This window comes from Mus caroli, chromosome 6 (genome assembly GCF_900094665.2).
Source record: "Mus caroli chromosome 6, CAROLI_EIJ_v1.1, whole genome shotgun sequence".
Classification (NCBI taxonomy): domain Eukaryota; kingdom Metazoa; phylum Chordata; class Mammalia; order Rodentia; family Muridae; genus Mus; species Mus caroli.
In genome coordinates, this window is record NC_034575.1 from 90,752,227 (window position 1) to 90,767,895 (window position 15,669).

Here is a 15,669-nt window from a genome sequence, read left to right on the forward strand (position 1 = left end):
CTAAAAAGGAATTTTTATAAGTCTTAAGTCTCTTACAGATAGGTAAGTAGATGACCAGCCCGAGGTCACACTCCCCATCAGTAGCAGTGCCAGGACAGAACTTCAGGCCTGCTGAGACTCAGCTGCAAGCTGGTTTCCATACTACCACATTCTTATTATCCACAACTTTAGAAATTTCACTTGTGGGTCCAGAATTAACATAATTAAACTGTTCCCAATTATTATTTCAAACAGAGTTGTGAAATAATCTAGACATCTTCTCGGGGGCTGGAGAGAGAGCTCAGTGATTGAGAACACTTGTTGTTCAACCAGGAGGACCAGATTCTGGACTCCAGCCCCCATGTTGGCTGGCTCGGAAACACCTCTAACTCCAGCTCCAAGGCATCTGACACCCTCTTCTGGGCTCCAGGGGCGAGAGAGAGAATGCACGAGCAACACACACACTACATGTGAACACATGCACATACAACAAACACATATACATACATACATACATTATTTCAAATACAAAACGAAAATCCTAGCAGAATTTCTTAGCAGTTTTTCTCTTGGGTAAGGCAGAGAGCCTCTTCCATGAGGTCAGATTACCTGTGGACAAGACACAGACATTGGGTCTGAGAAAACAGTGAATTGGGAGTGAGGTAGCCCTGATAGCTAATAAATACTTTGTTTGGCTTGGTTTCTGGCTCTCCTCTCCTGAAGAGGAGCGGACAATCCCCCCTACTCGAGTTGGCCTCAGCATCCATCACTCGGGGTTGCATCAACAACCCACTTCCTGGAAGCTACGAGCTCTTCTGGCTGTTTATAAAGTTTTGCAAACACTAGGCGCTCATGTGCCAGAAACTCACACTGTCCCAGGTGGAGAAAGGAAGTCACAGACGCACACAAAATTATTTTAGTCAAAAACAAAATGAAAACTCAGTCTGTGAGCATGAAGCTGACCCTAGGTACCACACATCCCAATATGCAAAACAGAACTTAAAGTTACAATCAGAGCCTCGTAGTTAGTTCTCCTGCCTATACGTTTTAGCAAACTCTTTTGTGTATGCATGCTTGTGTAAACAAGAGGATCCACTGTAAATGGTATCTAATCAAATATGACAGTGGCTTAATTATGCTTAACTGAGTCTGTGAGCTTAAAATGACACATACAGGCTGGCTTTTTAAACCACTAAACGCTATATAATTTACCTAGAATTAGATTTTCACAGACAGAATATGAAAATCATCAACTTTATTTTAAAGAAATTCCTCCAACCAACAGAGAGAGAACAGAGAAACGGAACCAAGGACTGTGGACCACTCAGTAGCAAGGAGGAAAAAAGCATTGTTCTAATCTGTTTGAAGCTAAAAGGAGCCCAGAGGGTTCCAGGAAGCTGGCTCTGTGCTTTTGGGGGATTTTCTTATAGGGTGCTTCTAACTCTATTTAAAGCAGACTCAAGTAGACACAGCTGGAGGGTCAGGCCCTGCAAAGTAAACACGAGTTAACTCAATTCAGATTCAAGACTTAGCTACAACCAACCGGCTAATCATCTCTACACTAAATAATAATAATATCTAAAATGCCACTTTTAAATGACCCATTGTAATTATATTTGCTTGCTAATAGAGTCTAATCTAAATAATGGCTTGGAAGAAACCTCTCATTTAAGGATCTATGGAAGAAAACTCCAGTGACTTTTACAACCTGACCAAGAGCTCGGGTCCTAAAAATGTTTCAAACTCTCCCCACAAAACCAAAGGTAGGGGGAAAAAACCCCACGTAATTTGAGAATATAAAAAACAGGGTGCATGAAATATGTGCTCAGCAAACATCCTGTAAACACTTTGTCAGAATTTCCTTTAGAAAACAAGTCCATTATTTTTCAGAACTTGTTCATGTTCCCACGTCTTAAAGTCATCTTTTAATGAGGAGCTGCCATGTGAGTATGCCCACCCCCCAACCTGCTAAATGAAAGTCCTACACATTTACAGAGAAAATGGCATGTTCTGGATTTACTTCTTTAAAACCCTGTAGAAGGAGAAAGGCTATTGGAGCATGGAGCCTATGAAACAGGCCTGCATGGGCAATTACTGAAGGTAGCTGACAGTTTCAGAATTCATGACGTCATTAATACACTGTCCACTTGTCTCTCTTATGAAACAGTGATAAGAACAAAACATCCTACATCAACAGAGGCTACATGGCAAACATTTCCTTAACTCAGAATTGGTTTTAAGGCCGGTCATTCCAATCATCTTACAAGAATCAAAAAGACAGCGTTCACAGCCCTTTCCTGTTGTCCAACCCAAAGGGCAAGTGCTTCAGATGCAAATGGCTTTCAAAGGGAGTACTGGGACCACAGGACCTAGTGCTACCTAGATGCCTGATGCCCCCAGTTCAGAAATTCAGCCCTGATGATCCCCAACAGCCATCATCAAGTAGGTAATCCAGAAGACAGAATTTACCAGCGCAGTGTGTGCTCTGGCGAGCTGAGCAGTGAATCATTTGAACAGCAAATTATCCATTAGTAGAAGGGTCAAAGGACAGGAAGGGAGTGGGGTTGGGGGCAACTGCTAGCTGCTGTACAAAGAAGCTACAGAAAACAAATTTTAAGGACTAACTGGTTTTTAAATCAGCTTTTACAAGAATGGGACAGGGCTACTTGTGGGGGGCAAATGGTACTCATTTATTCATTTCCAATACCTACTGATCATAAAAGGAAAGAGACCTATGCATCACAAAGACAGACCATGCTTTCTTGTCTTTTGCCAAAACAAACTCAAGGAGCGGTGATTGGAACCGGTATCCTGGTTCACAAGGAAGCAGCGATGAATCCGGCCGGGCCTCAAGGAGATGAACGAACTAGTTGTTAGCACAATGGGCCTTACCGGTCAGGTTAGATTAAATAGTAATAAGGTGCAAACAATCGCAGCCCTTCAGGTGGGCAAGGCTGTGAATCATGGCCATTCACGAGGGAAAGGACTCGTGGACAGGTGCACCCGGAGCAACAGTAAACGGCCTTTCAAAGTGCACCCTTGCCAGGCTCCTCAGATGGCCGGGCCTTTGCTGTCTGTACCGCCTACAAGTTAGCACACCATTGTACACAGACCAAAACAGGTGAAGCTTGTTATCTGCCTTCAACAGTAACTGTCTCCCCTGCTACCTCCTCTCCTCCAAGTCTTTCCATACAGAGGTGGGAAGCAGTGAGAATCAGCCGGCCCTAAAGACTGTAACATAATCTCATCTATGAGAGCTCACCTGCATTCTTCCGAGCTACCTGTATTTGGGTAGAGCTCAATTTCAACGAAACCCTGAGGAACGAGAGGATAAAGTGATTGGTTTAAGGACTTCTCACGTTCCTGCTTTTTCCCCATGCACCTTCCCAAAAGAATAATGCTACCTCGGCAGTATTTGTACAACTGGAATAGATTTTTAAACTACCTCAACAATTTTTGCTAATTGTATAATTGACTGCAACTGTGTACAGCTTCCTGCCTATTCATCTGAGATTCCCAAGGCACACGGCGGCAGTGTCTACCTGTTGCAGCTTTCCTGAACCACCGAAACGGCTGTCAGAGCACGATGCCTGGCTTGTGAGTCATGCCATGCTCCCACACCAAAAGATTCCTTCCTAGCCGAAAAGTAACCTTTCCCTAGGAAACTCTTTCGTCCCTGGGAAATGCAACTCGGAGGGACTAATCATGAGAACGAATGCAAGACGGAGGTACTGCCACCTTAACCTTTAACTGGTGAACTCCACAGAGGAAGCAAGGGCACACATGCACAATGTAACTGTCCGCACCGCCCTTACGAGATAGGATGCCTATCATCCCCTTGAAAGAAACGGGGGTAAAGGGCTGGAGAGTGGAGATACCAGAAACAAACCTTAAGAAGAACTTTCAAGCTTTCCACCCGAGGTGACGGGTGGTGCCCGGTGTCCCCACCCCCACCCCGTGCACCCTGCAAGGTGGATGGCACCAACATGTATAGCAGAGTAGAAATAAAGGAAGTTCTATTCATGCCATTTCCATCCATCACACTCATCAGACACCAGGGTATAAGGACCGGGTGCCCATTTAGAGAGGATACAAAGAACAAGGCAGGGGGGAATCAAAGAGTACAAGACCCAGGGAAAGGAAGAAACCACTTTTAGAACAACTTTTATTAGCAGATTTGCGGAACTGTGTTTTAGAAGTCTATGCAAAATATGTTTGGGTCAAAAGAACAGGTGATAAAGGCCAGAGAGCGAGCTGAGCACTTAAGTGTACTTTCTACTCTGTTGGAAGACCTGTATTCAGTTCCTACCATCCAGACCAGGCAGCTCATAACTGCCTATAACTTCAGCTCCAAGAATCCAACACCTTTGGCATCCAAGGACACCTGCATTCATGGGTATATATGCCACACACACACACTCAGGCGTACACATGATTTAAAATAATGGACATGAGTAATTTTAAACCCACAAAGGAAGCACTGGATTACACAAAACATAACAGCACACCAACATAAAGCAAAAAGCTCTTGGATGAGAAAAAGAATGCCCACCCAAGAGAGTGTGGACACAAACTGGCAGTTTACATTTAAAACTGGTGAAAAACTGAAATTTTCATTCATACATAAAATATGTGGACTAAGTCAATAAATGAATGTGACTTCCACTGTACAAAGTTTAACGTCTGGTCTTCAACAAGGTCTATAAGGAAATAGAACCAAAACTGCTACGTTACGAGGAGCAGCAGCAGTCGGTTTCCGTACAGAGCAAGAAATAAAGTAATGAAGTCCACCCTTAATGGACCCCACTGGTTTGGTACAACCCCTAAACCTCCCACAGGCCAGACACCAATTGAGATTTCTGCGTGTATTTTTCTTCCTCTGCCTGGGACATCTCTCTCCTGTCTCAGACAAAGCTTTAACCTTTGAAAGAACATCCATTGTAATCAACTCTGGATATCAACACAACCTGAAGTCCTGTTTGCTTCTGATAAAGACCCCCTAGGGATTGCTGAGGAGGGGGAAGGACCCCAGTGAGTAAATGTCACCAAGCTCATCAAAACTAGTTGAAAGTTAGGCTTACATAACCAGGAAACCTGGTCTTACAACTATAGGGAAAGCAAGAGGAATCCCCTTTATGTTTTAAACAAATGTGGGGAAAGAGAAGGGAGAGAAGGAGGGAGAGGAGAAAGAGGAGGAGGAAGAGGGAGAAGAGGACAAGGAAGAGAAGGATGACAAAATCAACAAAACCACCACCATTCTTACTGCTTACAGCAACTTTCAATTCAAAGAATCCCTCTTCTAGATTTCCCTCTCACTTCTAAAAAGCCATGAGCTACTTCAAACGGCCACCATCTGGCCTTCCTATCTCACAGACCTCTCTTCCAGGCAGGTGCATATTTTAGAGGCAGGTGTCTTAGTAGCCTCTAGCCTGCTCTGGGGCATTTCTAGCTCTACTGACAAGGCTTTGCACCACAGAAACACTTCTGCAGAGAAGGGAAGAGACTCATGGCGAGCATAGGGCCTGACAGTGGAAAAGGTCAGCCAGAGGGCAACCCAACTGGTCAGGGAAGCAGCCCAGGGAACCCAGGAGAGATAATTAGCCAAAGAGGGAGGAGGCTGGAGAGCAGGCATATGGGGACATGGGACAGAAAGAAGCTCTTAACACAGCATACTACACTGTCTGTCCCCAGCCTTCTCAAGATCTTGCCAAGAACTACTGCCTATAATCTACTCAGAAGTCCAAAGTTTGTGAAATCTAGTAACTATATGTAATTATAGAACGGGTTGACCATGCGGATTCTTAAAATAGTGCCCTGGAGGGGGACAGTGTGGTGAGGATAGGACTCAGTTAACAGAATGCCTGCCTTAAGAGTAGACCAAGCCTTGGGTTCCATCCCATCCTTACAGATCTCTTCAATATGGCCTCAGAGCAGAGAAAACTTTGAAAGGTGCAAATCCCCTCAAGGTCTGTAGGGCTGGGGGTGGAGCTCCTCCTCCGCAGGAAAGCACAGTTGTTTAGCATGTCCCAGGCAGCGAGTTCAGATTCCAAGCTCTACTTCAAACAACCTCCGATCCCAAATCGACACAAGCTCAAGGTCTGCTGAACTCTTAAAGTGATATGAGACCAAAGCAAAAGAAAGGGTCAGGAGGGACTGACTATCAACCAGCTGGGCAGTTCATGTAAACATACATGTAATCTGCACATGTGCACGCGTACACGCACAGCAGTTTGGATTCTAAAAGGATTTGGTCATCTGGTTTGCATAAGATAGAAGGCCATTTCCAGAACCTTAACTCAAAGCACTTTGCACACCAAGCCCTTGAAGCACTGCTGGAGAATCTGACAGACAGGGGCTGTCCTTGTTTCCCAACTCTACAGTGAAAGCACAGAATGCATATCGTCTAATGTAGCCAAAACCAACACTCCTGTGCTTAAACCATCGAAGCTAGATTTGAGGCAGCCAACCTGATACCGCAAACACGTATATGATACAAGAGAAGCCAAAACAATAAGTGCTCACTACTGGCACTCGAGATGGCCACACTTGGTGTCCTTTCCTAAAGGCCCTTGCTTTTGAATCCCTTCTCCCACTGAACAAGGATCCAAGGACTGCCCTCCTAAGCCTGCCTCCCTCCCCACTCCCAACCATCAGTTACCTCTCAGAATGTTAACACTAACAGTATTTTGTAACTAAACCCTCTGCTCAAATTTAGACAGGTGGAAAACAGTCTAAAGTAAACCTGTAATACTTTTTTAAGGAGCTTCTGAAATCATGCTCTCAAAAATAGTTTGAAGGAAAGCAAACACCTAAGTTCTAAGAAGTTCAGCCTCTTGTAAGGTTCTGGGAGGTGTTTGGCACTGTTTATGAGTGTTCTGGTCGGACCATGCCAATCTCTCCTATGCAACAGGACAGGCGACTCAGCTATGCTCCACCACTCTACGTAGCCATAGAGAGTAAGTTATCCCCAGCCTTGGAAAGGGTTCTGTTCTCCTCCATCAGCATCACCCTGCTTTTTCTACTCACACTACATTTTTATTCACTATTAAAAACGTTTAGCTTCTCTACACTTGGCCTAAGAGCAACTCCAAAGGTAGATGTACTGTTTACAAAAGGGGGAGGAGTCCCATAAAGCCATAGGTCTCCTGCTATCGCAAACCCACAGCCTGAAACTGTTTGAGCAGGCTGCAGTAAATCTACTTCATAGGCTTATAAACTAGCTCAAAGCATTTTCTAGACACAATGACCTTAAAAGGTGTAAATGCAGTGAAAATACAAGATACTTTATTGTATTACACACGGAGACTTTCTCCACTGCTATCCTGCCAAAAAGTAAAAGCAATGGTTTAAAAGGAAAGTGCTGGTATTGGAGATACGGTTCAGAAGTAGCTGAGCTTGCCCAGCCTCGCATGCTGCAGCCCTTGGGTGCAACCCTCAACACCAGTGGGGGAAATATGTTGAGAAATATGAAGGTTAGGAGACAATTCACACTTGATTTCACTTTAAGCAGAAATAAACTCGTATTCTTCAAAAGCCCGTGTGTGTGTGTGTGTGTGTGTGTGTGTGTGTGTGCGTGCGCACACGCGTGCCACATACTAACCCAGAAACCAAACTGTTTGAATATTAAAACTAATCCATTAAAACTATCTTCAGTAGAGTCCTACTCCTGAAGCCCAGAACACTTAGTCTGGTATTTACTGATCACTAAATTGCGTGAGTAAGAAAGAGAGACTACAATTTTAAAGGTATTTAGGCTGTGTGAATTGTCACTTGTAGGCAACTGAAAGCCTAAAAATGACTAGCAAGTTCTGCTCCAAGGAAGGGCAAGCCAAGGTAAGTCTTGTGACAAAAAGAAAGTACAAATAAGAGCACTCTGTCCTCTCCAGGAAGTGTGGCTTGGGAACGGAGAGCCTTCCTCAGAACGCCCCTGACACATGGCTTTGCAAGTCTTCCAACAAGGGAACACTTGAGAACATACTCTGACTCTACTCACATAGTTCTATTATTTAATAATAATAATAATAATATCCCATCTTAAGTATGCAAAAGACCCCAAATGTCCCCAAACTCCCTCAGTTATTAATAAATAAAATCTTAGCAGAGAGCAATAGTGTGTCTACCTCCCAGTAACTGGCAGAGCCACTGTTCAGCCCCACTCTAAGACCAGGCATTTTCAATAGTGAATTCCAGAGAGGAAGCAGATACTGAAGAAGAGAAAAATCCTCAAGGCAGCAACAGTAGCAGAAGGGTCTCTGCTGGCTTCAGAACTCCCACAGCAGATTGCCCAAGTGACCAATGTAAAGCCCCAAGCCACTCACTCTAAGAATACAGTCTTCTTGTTAGAAAAGAATCAACTCTCCTTCAAGACAGACAGATACCCAGCCCCCAGTTTTCTGCAATGAAGCCACAGGTGTGAGTTAAAGCCTGTGTCATCAATTTTCTCTTTTTAAAACAGCAAATGTCATGACTGAAGCTACTGCTGTACTACTTCTGTGTCCTAGGAAAGACATTCCAAAGCTCAAATGAGACGCAGGCTACTCAAGCTAGGCCTTTCTCTGGAAGGTACTAATAGTTCTAGAGATGCTAATTACTGATAGCTGAGCAAGATTCGACTCAAAGGTCTAGGGTTTTTGGGTTATTTTTTGTTTTGTTTTGTTTTTTTAAGAATAACAATGCTATTCTACTCCACTTTGTTTACAGAAATCTAACATTCCCGACGAGCCCCAATCCCAGCAGCACAGAAGTGCACCTAAACTGACAGAGCCAGCCAGGCCCCCTGTCACCTTCTCCCATAGTAGCACCACTCCACAACTAACTTGTGCCATTTATGGAGGAGAAACTCGAGGGTAGGAGCAGACCCACCCCCAGTGGATCAAGCCCAAGGGGACCCCAGGGAACAGACAGGAAGGGATCTGGAACACAGTTCCTGTACATGCCAGCCATGCGGAAAAGAGCTAACAACCACACTCAGACATCTCCAAGAACTGTCTCAAAGCTTCTCAACTCCTGGCTTCTTCAGGACAGGGTCCCTTTTGCCCTGGCCAATGCCAAGTCAAGCCACCACGATTGTCTGGTGATCAGGAGACTGCAACACACACTCACTAATACATAGTATAAATAGCATGAACCCTGGAGACGTGAGTCACTGTCATTCATTACCAACTGGAGGTAAGTTGAGGGAACTCAAGACACCTAAGGGCTGGGCTACATACAGCACAGGAGAAAAGATACAGCCATGGATCCCAATCCCATACAGACTCCTACACTCTGCCATCGCGTCCGTCTCACATGCACACAAATTCGCTCACCTCCACTCTACACACACACACACACACACACACACACACACATATTTCGCGCTCCACAGCACTCTCACTCAGTTTCAAATCACAAACCGGTAGCTCACCTCCACGCCCCACACTCGCTGACTTCCAGACTTCACGAGGCACACTTGATCACCCTTACATGATCACTCATGTCCTGCATCCTCCCGACAACACACGCTCCCTGCAAGGCAGGCTCCTCCAGAATCGCGCTCACCTTCAAACCCCAGAAGCAGAGTCCTCTCTCCCGAGCTCCCACGCGTGACCTCCACTCGGCCACCCACAAGTCTCCCCAGCCCACAGAGCGCACTCCGCACCCTCTCCGGCTGAGCACACCCGCAGCCCCGTCTTAGTGACAGCGCCCGGACGAGAGGCAAAGGCGATACTCACAGGCTGCGCGTCCAGGAGGGCAGGTCCCGGGGCAGCGTCGCCAGCCCGCGCCCACTGCAGTCCAGCGAGTCCCCGGCGCAAGTGCAGGCGGCCGCGCAGGGGGCCCGCGGGCCAGGCTGGGCGCCCGCTGACTCCGGCCATTGCAGTAGCAGCAAAAGCAGCCAGAGCAGAAGGCGAGGCGCAAGGCGCGGGGCTCCGAGCACTCCCGGACCGGGCCGCGCCATCTTGTCTGGAACGCGCCGCGAAGCCGGGGAGCGAGGGCTGCGAGGTGCGGGCGGCCGCGGGCGCGGGCGCGGGCTGCGCTCGGAACTAGGCTCCGCGCCGGGGCATGGACGCCCGGCTCCAGTCGGCTCCGGGGCCGCGGCGCTCAGCCGACACGCTCTGCCCCGGCCGCTTCGCAGCACCCTGCGGGGACCGCCACCCCCGCGCCCATCCGGGCCGAGCCCCGCGCGCGGCGAACTCTGTGGAGTCCCGCAGTGAGTGCCCGGCCGCCGCTGCTCGTCCTTCCCGCCGCGCTGAGAGTCGCCTTCAGAGCCCGGGCGCACGCCGAGAGCCGCCGCCGCTGAAGACTGAAAACGCTTAGCCTCGGCCTCTGCGCGTGGCGCGGGCGTGCATCTCACTGAGGGCGCTGAGCTGATGATAGCCGTGGACCCCACGCGCCTGCCCGTCCCGGAGCGGCCGGAGCGCACCGTGCCTCAGCGCTGCGAACAATCAGCGGCCAGCCGCTCCGCGGTCCAGCCCCGCGGCCCCAGGCCCCGCCCCGGCTGCTCGCCCTCACACACCCCTCCGTTGGGGCCCCGGGGCGGATTGCGGCCCACGTTGGCTGCAGGGCTACAGCATTACGCCCCGCCCTGCCCGTTGCTCATTGGCTCCCGGAGCGCCTTTTTGGCGTCCTAACCCATAAGAGCACTCGCTCCCTAAGGTCCCGCCTCCGCTCGCTTTTCCCACCCAAGGTGTGAAAGGCGGGGACGGGGCGGGGAAAAGGAGAGGCGTGCTGCCTCCTCTTAAAGGAGACTTGTAGGATTTTGGCTACCAAGTACCAGAATCTGGAAAAGTGGCCTAAACTTCGGTCCATTGAGCCTAGGAGAAGAGAGAAAGTTTGTAATCCATGAGTTTGGGAACCAAGGTTATTCTGCTCTTCTAAACTAAAGACATCATGGTGGATTTACAGCAAACGAACACCCTTTTTCAGGTGCCTTGCAAAAGAGAAAAAAAAAAAGATTTAAAACTTGCTTTCATGAGTTTTTCAGCTATTTCCTCAGAGATGGGGCCCCCTTTCCCATTTGTGCTCCAAACTCGTTCTTCTTGATATCTTTAATCCAGAAATGTGTCCTTGACTACCGAAATGACTGTGTGCTGCAGAAATTGAATCTTGAGGGCACGCCCACTTCCCTGCCCCTAGTTAGCTGAAGGATAGTTCGGGAAGTGCTCTGGACTTGGATAAAGGGGGTTGCTGTGGTGGTGTGTTTTGTTATTGAAAATCAGTGCCTTTAAAATACAATTTCCAAGAAATTATCCGTGACGTGCTCTTTATAGTCAGTGGGAGGGGGGAGGGAGAGAGAGAGAGAGAGAGAGAGAGAGAGAGAGAGAGAGAGAGAGAGAGAGAGAACCTGTTAGTTTGTCAAACACGGATCAGAATAGATTGATAGCCACCATGTGAAACAGTGCTTGGACATAGGCGAGCGCGCGCGCGCAACACACACACACTTAAAGGGGCGGGGCGAGGGGAGATTAGAACTGTAATACATATCTGCCGCCTCTGGGCGCTTTGACTTGCTGGTGTCCGAACTGCACACAGGGTCAGGAAAACTAAGGCGCTAGAGTCTTCTGGAAAACATTTGTTCCAGCACGGTTAAATCTAACTTAGGCTTTATAGAAAGGGAGTAGAAACGCTGTTCATCGGGAAGAAAATCACCAAACAGTTAAAGGGATTCATTACATATTCGACATATTCAAGAAATTTGATTTGATGCTAAATGTGACTGTTCCTCAAGTTTTGTTTTGTTTTGTTTTTTTAAACCAAAATTGGACCTGTATTTAGTAGTCACGTGATTGTTGCCTAGCTGTCTGTGCTTTCTGTCTCTTTCTTTCCTTTCCTTTCCTTCTTTTTTGATTGTTTGAGTATCATCATGTAGCCCAGGCTCCCTCAACCTTATTATGCTCCTGTTTCAGTCTTCCGAACAACTGGCATTACAGGTGTGTGCAGCATGCCCGGCTTTGTTTGCCATTCTTTTCATCCTTACACCAGCCTTCCCTTTCTCCTGACTGCCTACACTGCAGAGCAATGCTGTTGGGTTTCTCTCCCATTTTCTGTATATCTCAGAAGTGATGGTGAAGCAGTGTCCACACGTGCACAAATTAAGCCAAATGTAATACCTCAGAAATCGTAACAGGAAAGCTCCAACTAGTATGTGTGTGCACATGCACGCATGAGCAAGAACATATGCGCTACACATGCAGTCCACATTAGCATACACCTTCCAACTGGATAAGGAGAAACAGGTCTCCTTGTTTTCATGCCCTTGGGTAGAAATAGAAAGCTGGGGAATGGAATATACAAGAGCTGCAAATTGGAGTCCTCTGTCATGGTGCTTATGAATTTCAAGACAAAATAGTACACTTTAAAGATTCCTTTTATTTTTAATTGCATATGTGTGTGCATGTACGTGTGTCTGTGAGTATGTATGTGGGCATGAGCGCAGGATGTCCAAGGAAGCCAACAGCCACTGTAGCTTAACGCAGGTAGTTGTAAACCACCTGACATGGATGCTGGAAACTGAATTCTCTACAAGAGGAATACTTAACCACTGAGAAATCTCTCTGCCCCCCACCTACTTTTTCTTTGAAACAACATCTCACTATATAGTGAGATTAGCACCAAACTTGCAGCAATCCTCCTGCCTCAGCATCCCAAGGGCTGGGACAAAAGAGTAATTTAGACCCCAGTAGGATGGTAGAATGAGAGAGTAATTTGATCGTTGAAACTCACAAGGTAGAAGGAGAGAGTAGACTCCTGCAGGCTGTCCTTGGCCTCCACACATAAGCACACACACACACACAAATCTAATTTAAATTTTTATTTTAAATTTGTAATGATTTTTTAAAAAAATTTGTGTGTATGTGTGTTTTGCCTACATATGCCTGGGCAACACATGCATGCCTGGTGCCCACAGAGGTCAGAAGTGATAATCATATCCCCTGGCACTGGAATTACAGACAATCTTTAAACGAAAGAATTATTTAATTCAGAATGCTTGTGATCAGCTCTCCCTTAAAGAAACTTGCCAGGTCATCCCCACCCTGCCCCTGCATCAAGCAGCATAGTATACACAGTTCATCACATGTCATGAAACCTGGCTGAAGATGACCTTCAGGCTGGTCACCACAGTAGAGTGTTCCAAAAGGTTCTCAAACGCTGTGGGTGGGGCTCTGAGATGCACTTGGGAACTCCTGGCATCCTAGAGGACACGGTTTGAGAATCTGCAAGGTAATTTGCCCACAGGTGTACAGCATCCCCTGTGGTCTGGTTACCACACCACCAGGGAAGAGGATTTCAAACGGAGGGAGTGAGTCTGGGGGGGAATGGGGCGCCTGAGACTTGGCAGTTCTTCTCGTCTACAGCAAAGCATGAAGTCATGTCTGCTCCTCACACCATGTATGGAAGTCTGCCCACATACTAGCAACCTGCATGCAATTGCAGCAAGAGTGTGGGCTGGAGAGCAGAAACCCAGCTACAACCAAAGATCAGGAAGAGAACACCACGGGGGACTTTTAAGGAAAGCTACCTGCTAGAACAGGTCATGGTCCTTCCAGCCAAGAGCTGGTCCTCATTTTTAATCTGTGCTTTATCTTTTTTACCTATTTAATCTAGTGCTTTAATTTTTTTTAACAGTGTCTCATACAATCCAGGGTAGTCTAGAACTTAATAGGTAACAAAGAATCGCCTTGAGCTCCCGATTCGCCTGCCCCTGCCTCCTGAGTGCTTGAGTCATCTATAGAAGCTTTCTAGATTTTACAGTTTGCAGAAACCAATGCCTAGAACCAACACCCCTAAGAATCAGTCCAAGTTTCTTGCATCCAGAAGTCTCAGCAATACATCATGCTAATCCCAGTGCTAGAAACCCAGAATTAGCAAACTGCACTGAGAAACACACACACACACACACACACACACACACACACACACACACACAAAACAGTATAGGAAAGGAGCCAGCAAGCTGACTCTGTGGGCAAAGGCACTTGAGGCACAAGCCTGAGGACTTAAGCTCTAACCCCAGAATCCATATAGAGGGAGAAGGGGAGAATCAACTCTGCAAGGTTGTCCATTGACCTCCACATGTGTGCTGTGGCATGAGCATACACCACCCCCAACCCCCACATACTTTTTTTTTTGTTTGTTTGAATCATGGGGATTGTTTGAAAGTCCAACTTTCAAAAGTCAGAATTATGGCTTCTTGGTATCAAAAGAGAACTTACATTATGTTTGGTACACTAAAAAAGTATTGGAGTCTTCAGTATAGCTCAGTGGTACCGCCCTTGCCTGGCATGCATACATCACCAGTTTTACAATTTAATAATAATAATAATAACAATAATAGTAATAAAGTCCCCTGAGCAGAAATCAAAAGTCCTGGTTCCAGCCTTGTTACTAGAAACCTTTGTCCAGTTATATCTTTTCTTAAACTTCAGTGTTCCCACATGGCAAAGGGGAATGATGCCCTCTGTGTGTGAGGGAGTTTAAAAATGATCTAGTTTGAACTGGGAGCTAACTCAGTGGCTAAGAACCCATGCTGCAAAGCATGAGGTTCTGAGTTCAAATTCCCAGCACCCATATAAGACGCTGGGCATAGCCTGTAACCCCAGAGCTGGAGGGTGGGGGGAGATTGAAATGGCCAGGCCTTGGTATCTGTTAGCCTAGCTCCAAGTTTAATGAGAGACCCTGCTGCAAGGGAACAAGGCAGGGAGTGGTAGAGTAGGACAGACACCAAGGTCCTCCTCTGGCCTCCCCTTACATGTGCGCATGGGTACACGTATATGCACAAGTGCTAACAGTCTCATACAACATACCACTCTGATCAAGGCACAGGTATGTTATAGGCAGTGTAAGACCACATATATCTCAGGCTTCATGGGTAAGTATTGCTAAACTTAAACTCTGAAGCAACATAAGTCCATGATTTTAATAGAGATAGAAAAATCTTAGTAGGTTCTTTCAACCCCAGGCTTTTTTCCTCAGGAATGCCACAAAGGGTTAATAGTTACCTGTAAAATCCCTAAAACCTCAAGCGCCATGACAGCCTGCTCTGAGCCTGTCTTGTGCTTCTCTGCCAAGAAAAAAGACAACTGTGTACTCATTAACTCCTTCTTTCCAATAATCTTGTCAAGGAGATGGATGGGGAAGAGAGAAAGAGAGGGAGCTAGAGTCTGGGATGGGATATGAAAGGGAACGTTGATGTCTCCCTGCCCCCAGTGCCAGCATTGTCCTCTGAGAGGTGAGAAGAAGTGAGCTTGTTTGTTTGTTTGTTTGTTTGTTTGTTTGTTTCTGCGATGTCTCTGGCTATGGGAAGGCTGGCTAGTATCCAACTGCAGCTGCCGTGCCTCCACCAGCAGCATGTGTAATGCCTGTGGCTCAGCTGTGACCTGCACAGGCTCCTACCCTCTTCTCAGAACTATTAATATCAACTAACAACTGTGTGGTCTACTCCCAGACACAAGCCATCTCCTGGGGACACTTGTCATTTACCTGTGAATTTCCAATTTTAACTGATTAGATGAGAGCTGTTTTGTTTTTTTTTTTTTAAGTTGCCAAAGTTATGACCTTTTCAAAATCCTGCAGTTTCCCCAAAGAAGCAGTCTCTTAACTCCAATGGTGATTCCAAGATAGGTCGATGACATCACCAGAGACTGAGCTGCTAAGTCCCGCCCCCTCCCACCTCCCCAGTCTATGTCTCTTCAATGTCACTTGGAGAAGCAT

The 15,669-nt window shown here is 46.7% G+C and overlaps 1 protein-coding gene across 1 annotated transcript in view; it reads right to left on the bottom strand.

Moving 5' to 3' along the window:
* Lrig1 (leucine rich repeats and immunoglobulin like domains 1) overlaps positions 1–10,444 on the bottom strand; it is a 97,285-nt gene extending 86,841 nt beyond the window's left edge. Inside the window, exon 1 of the mRNA XM_021164332.2 lies at positions 9,693–10,444. Coding sequence (XP_021019991.1) covers positions 9,693–9,916 — 224 coding nt within the window. The 5' untranslated portion in view covers positions 9,917–10,444. The remainder of the gene's footprint in view (positions 1–9,692) is intronic.
* Positions 10,445–15,669: the final 5,225 nt, after the last annotated feature.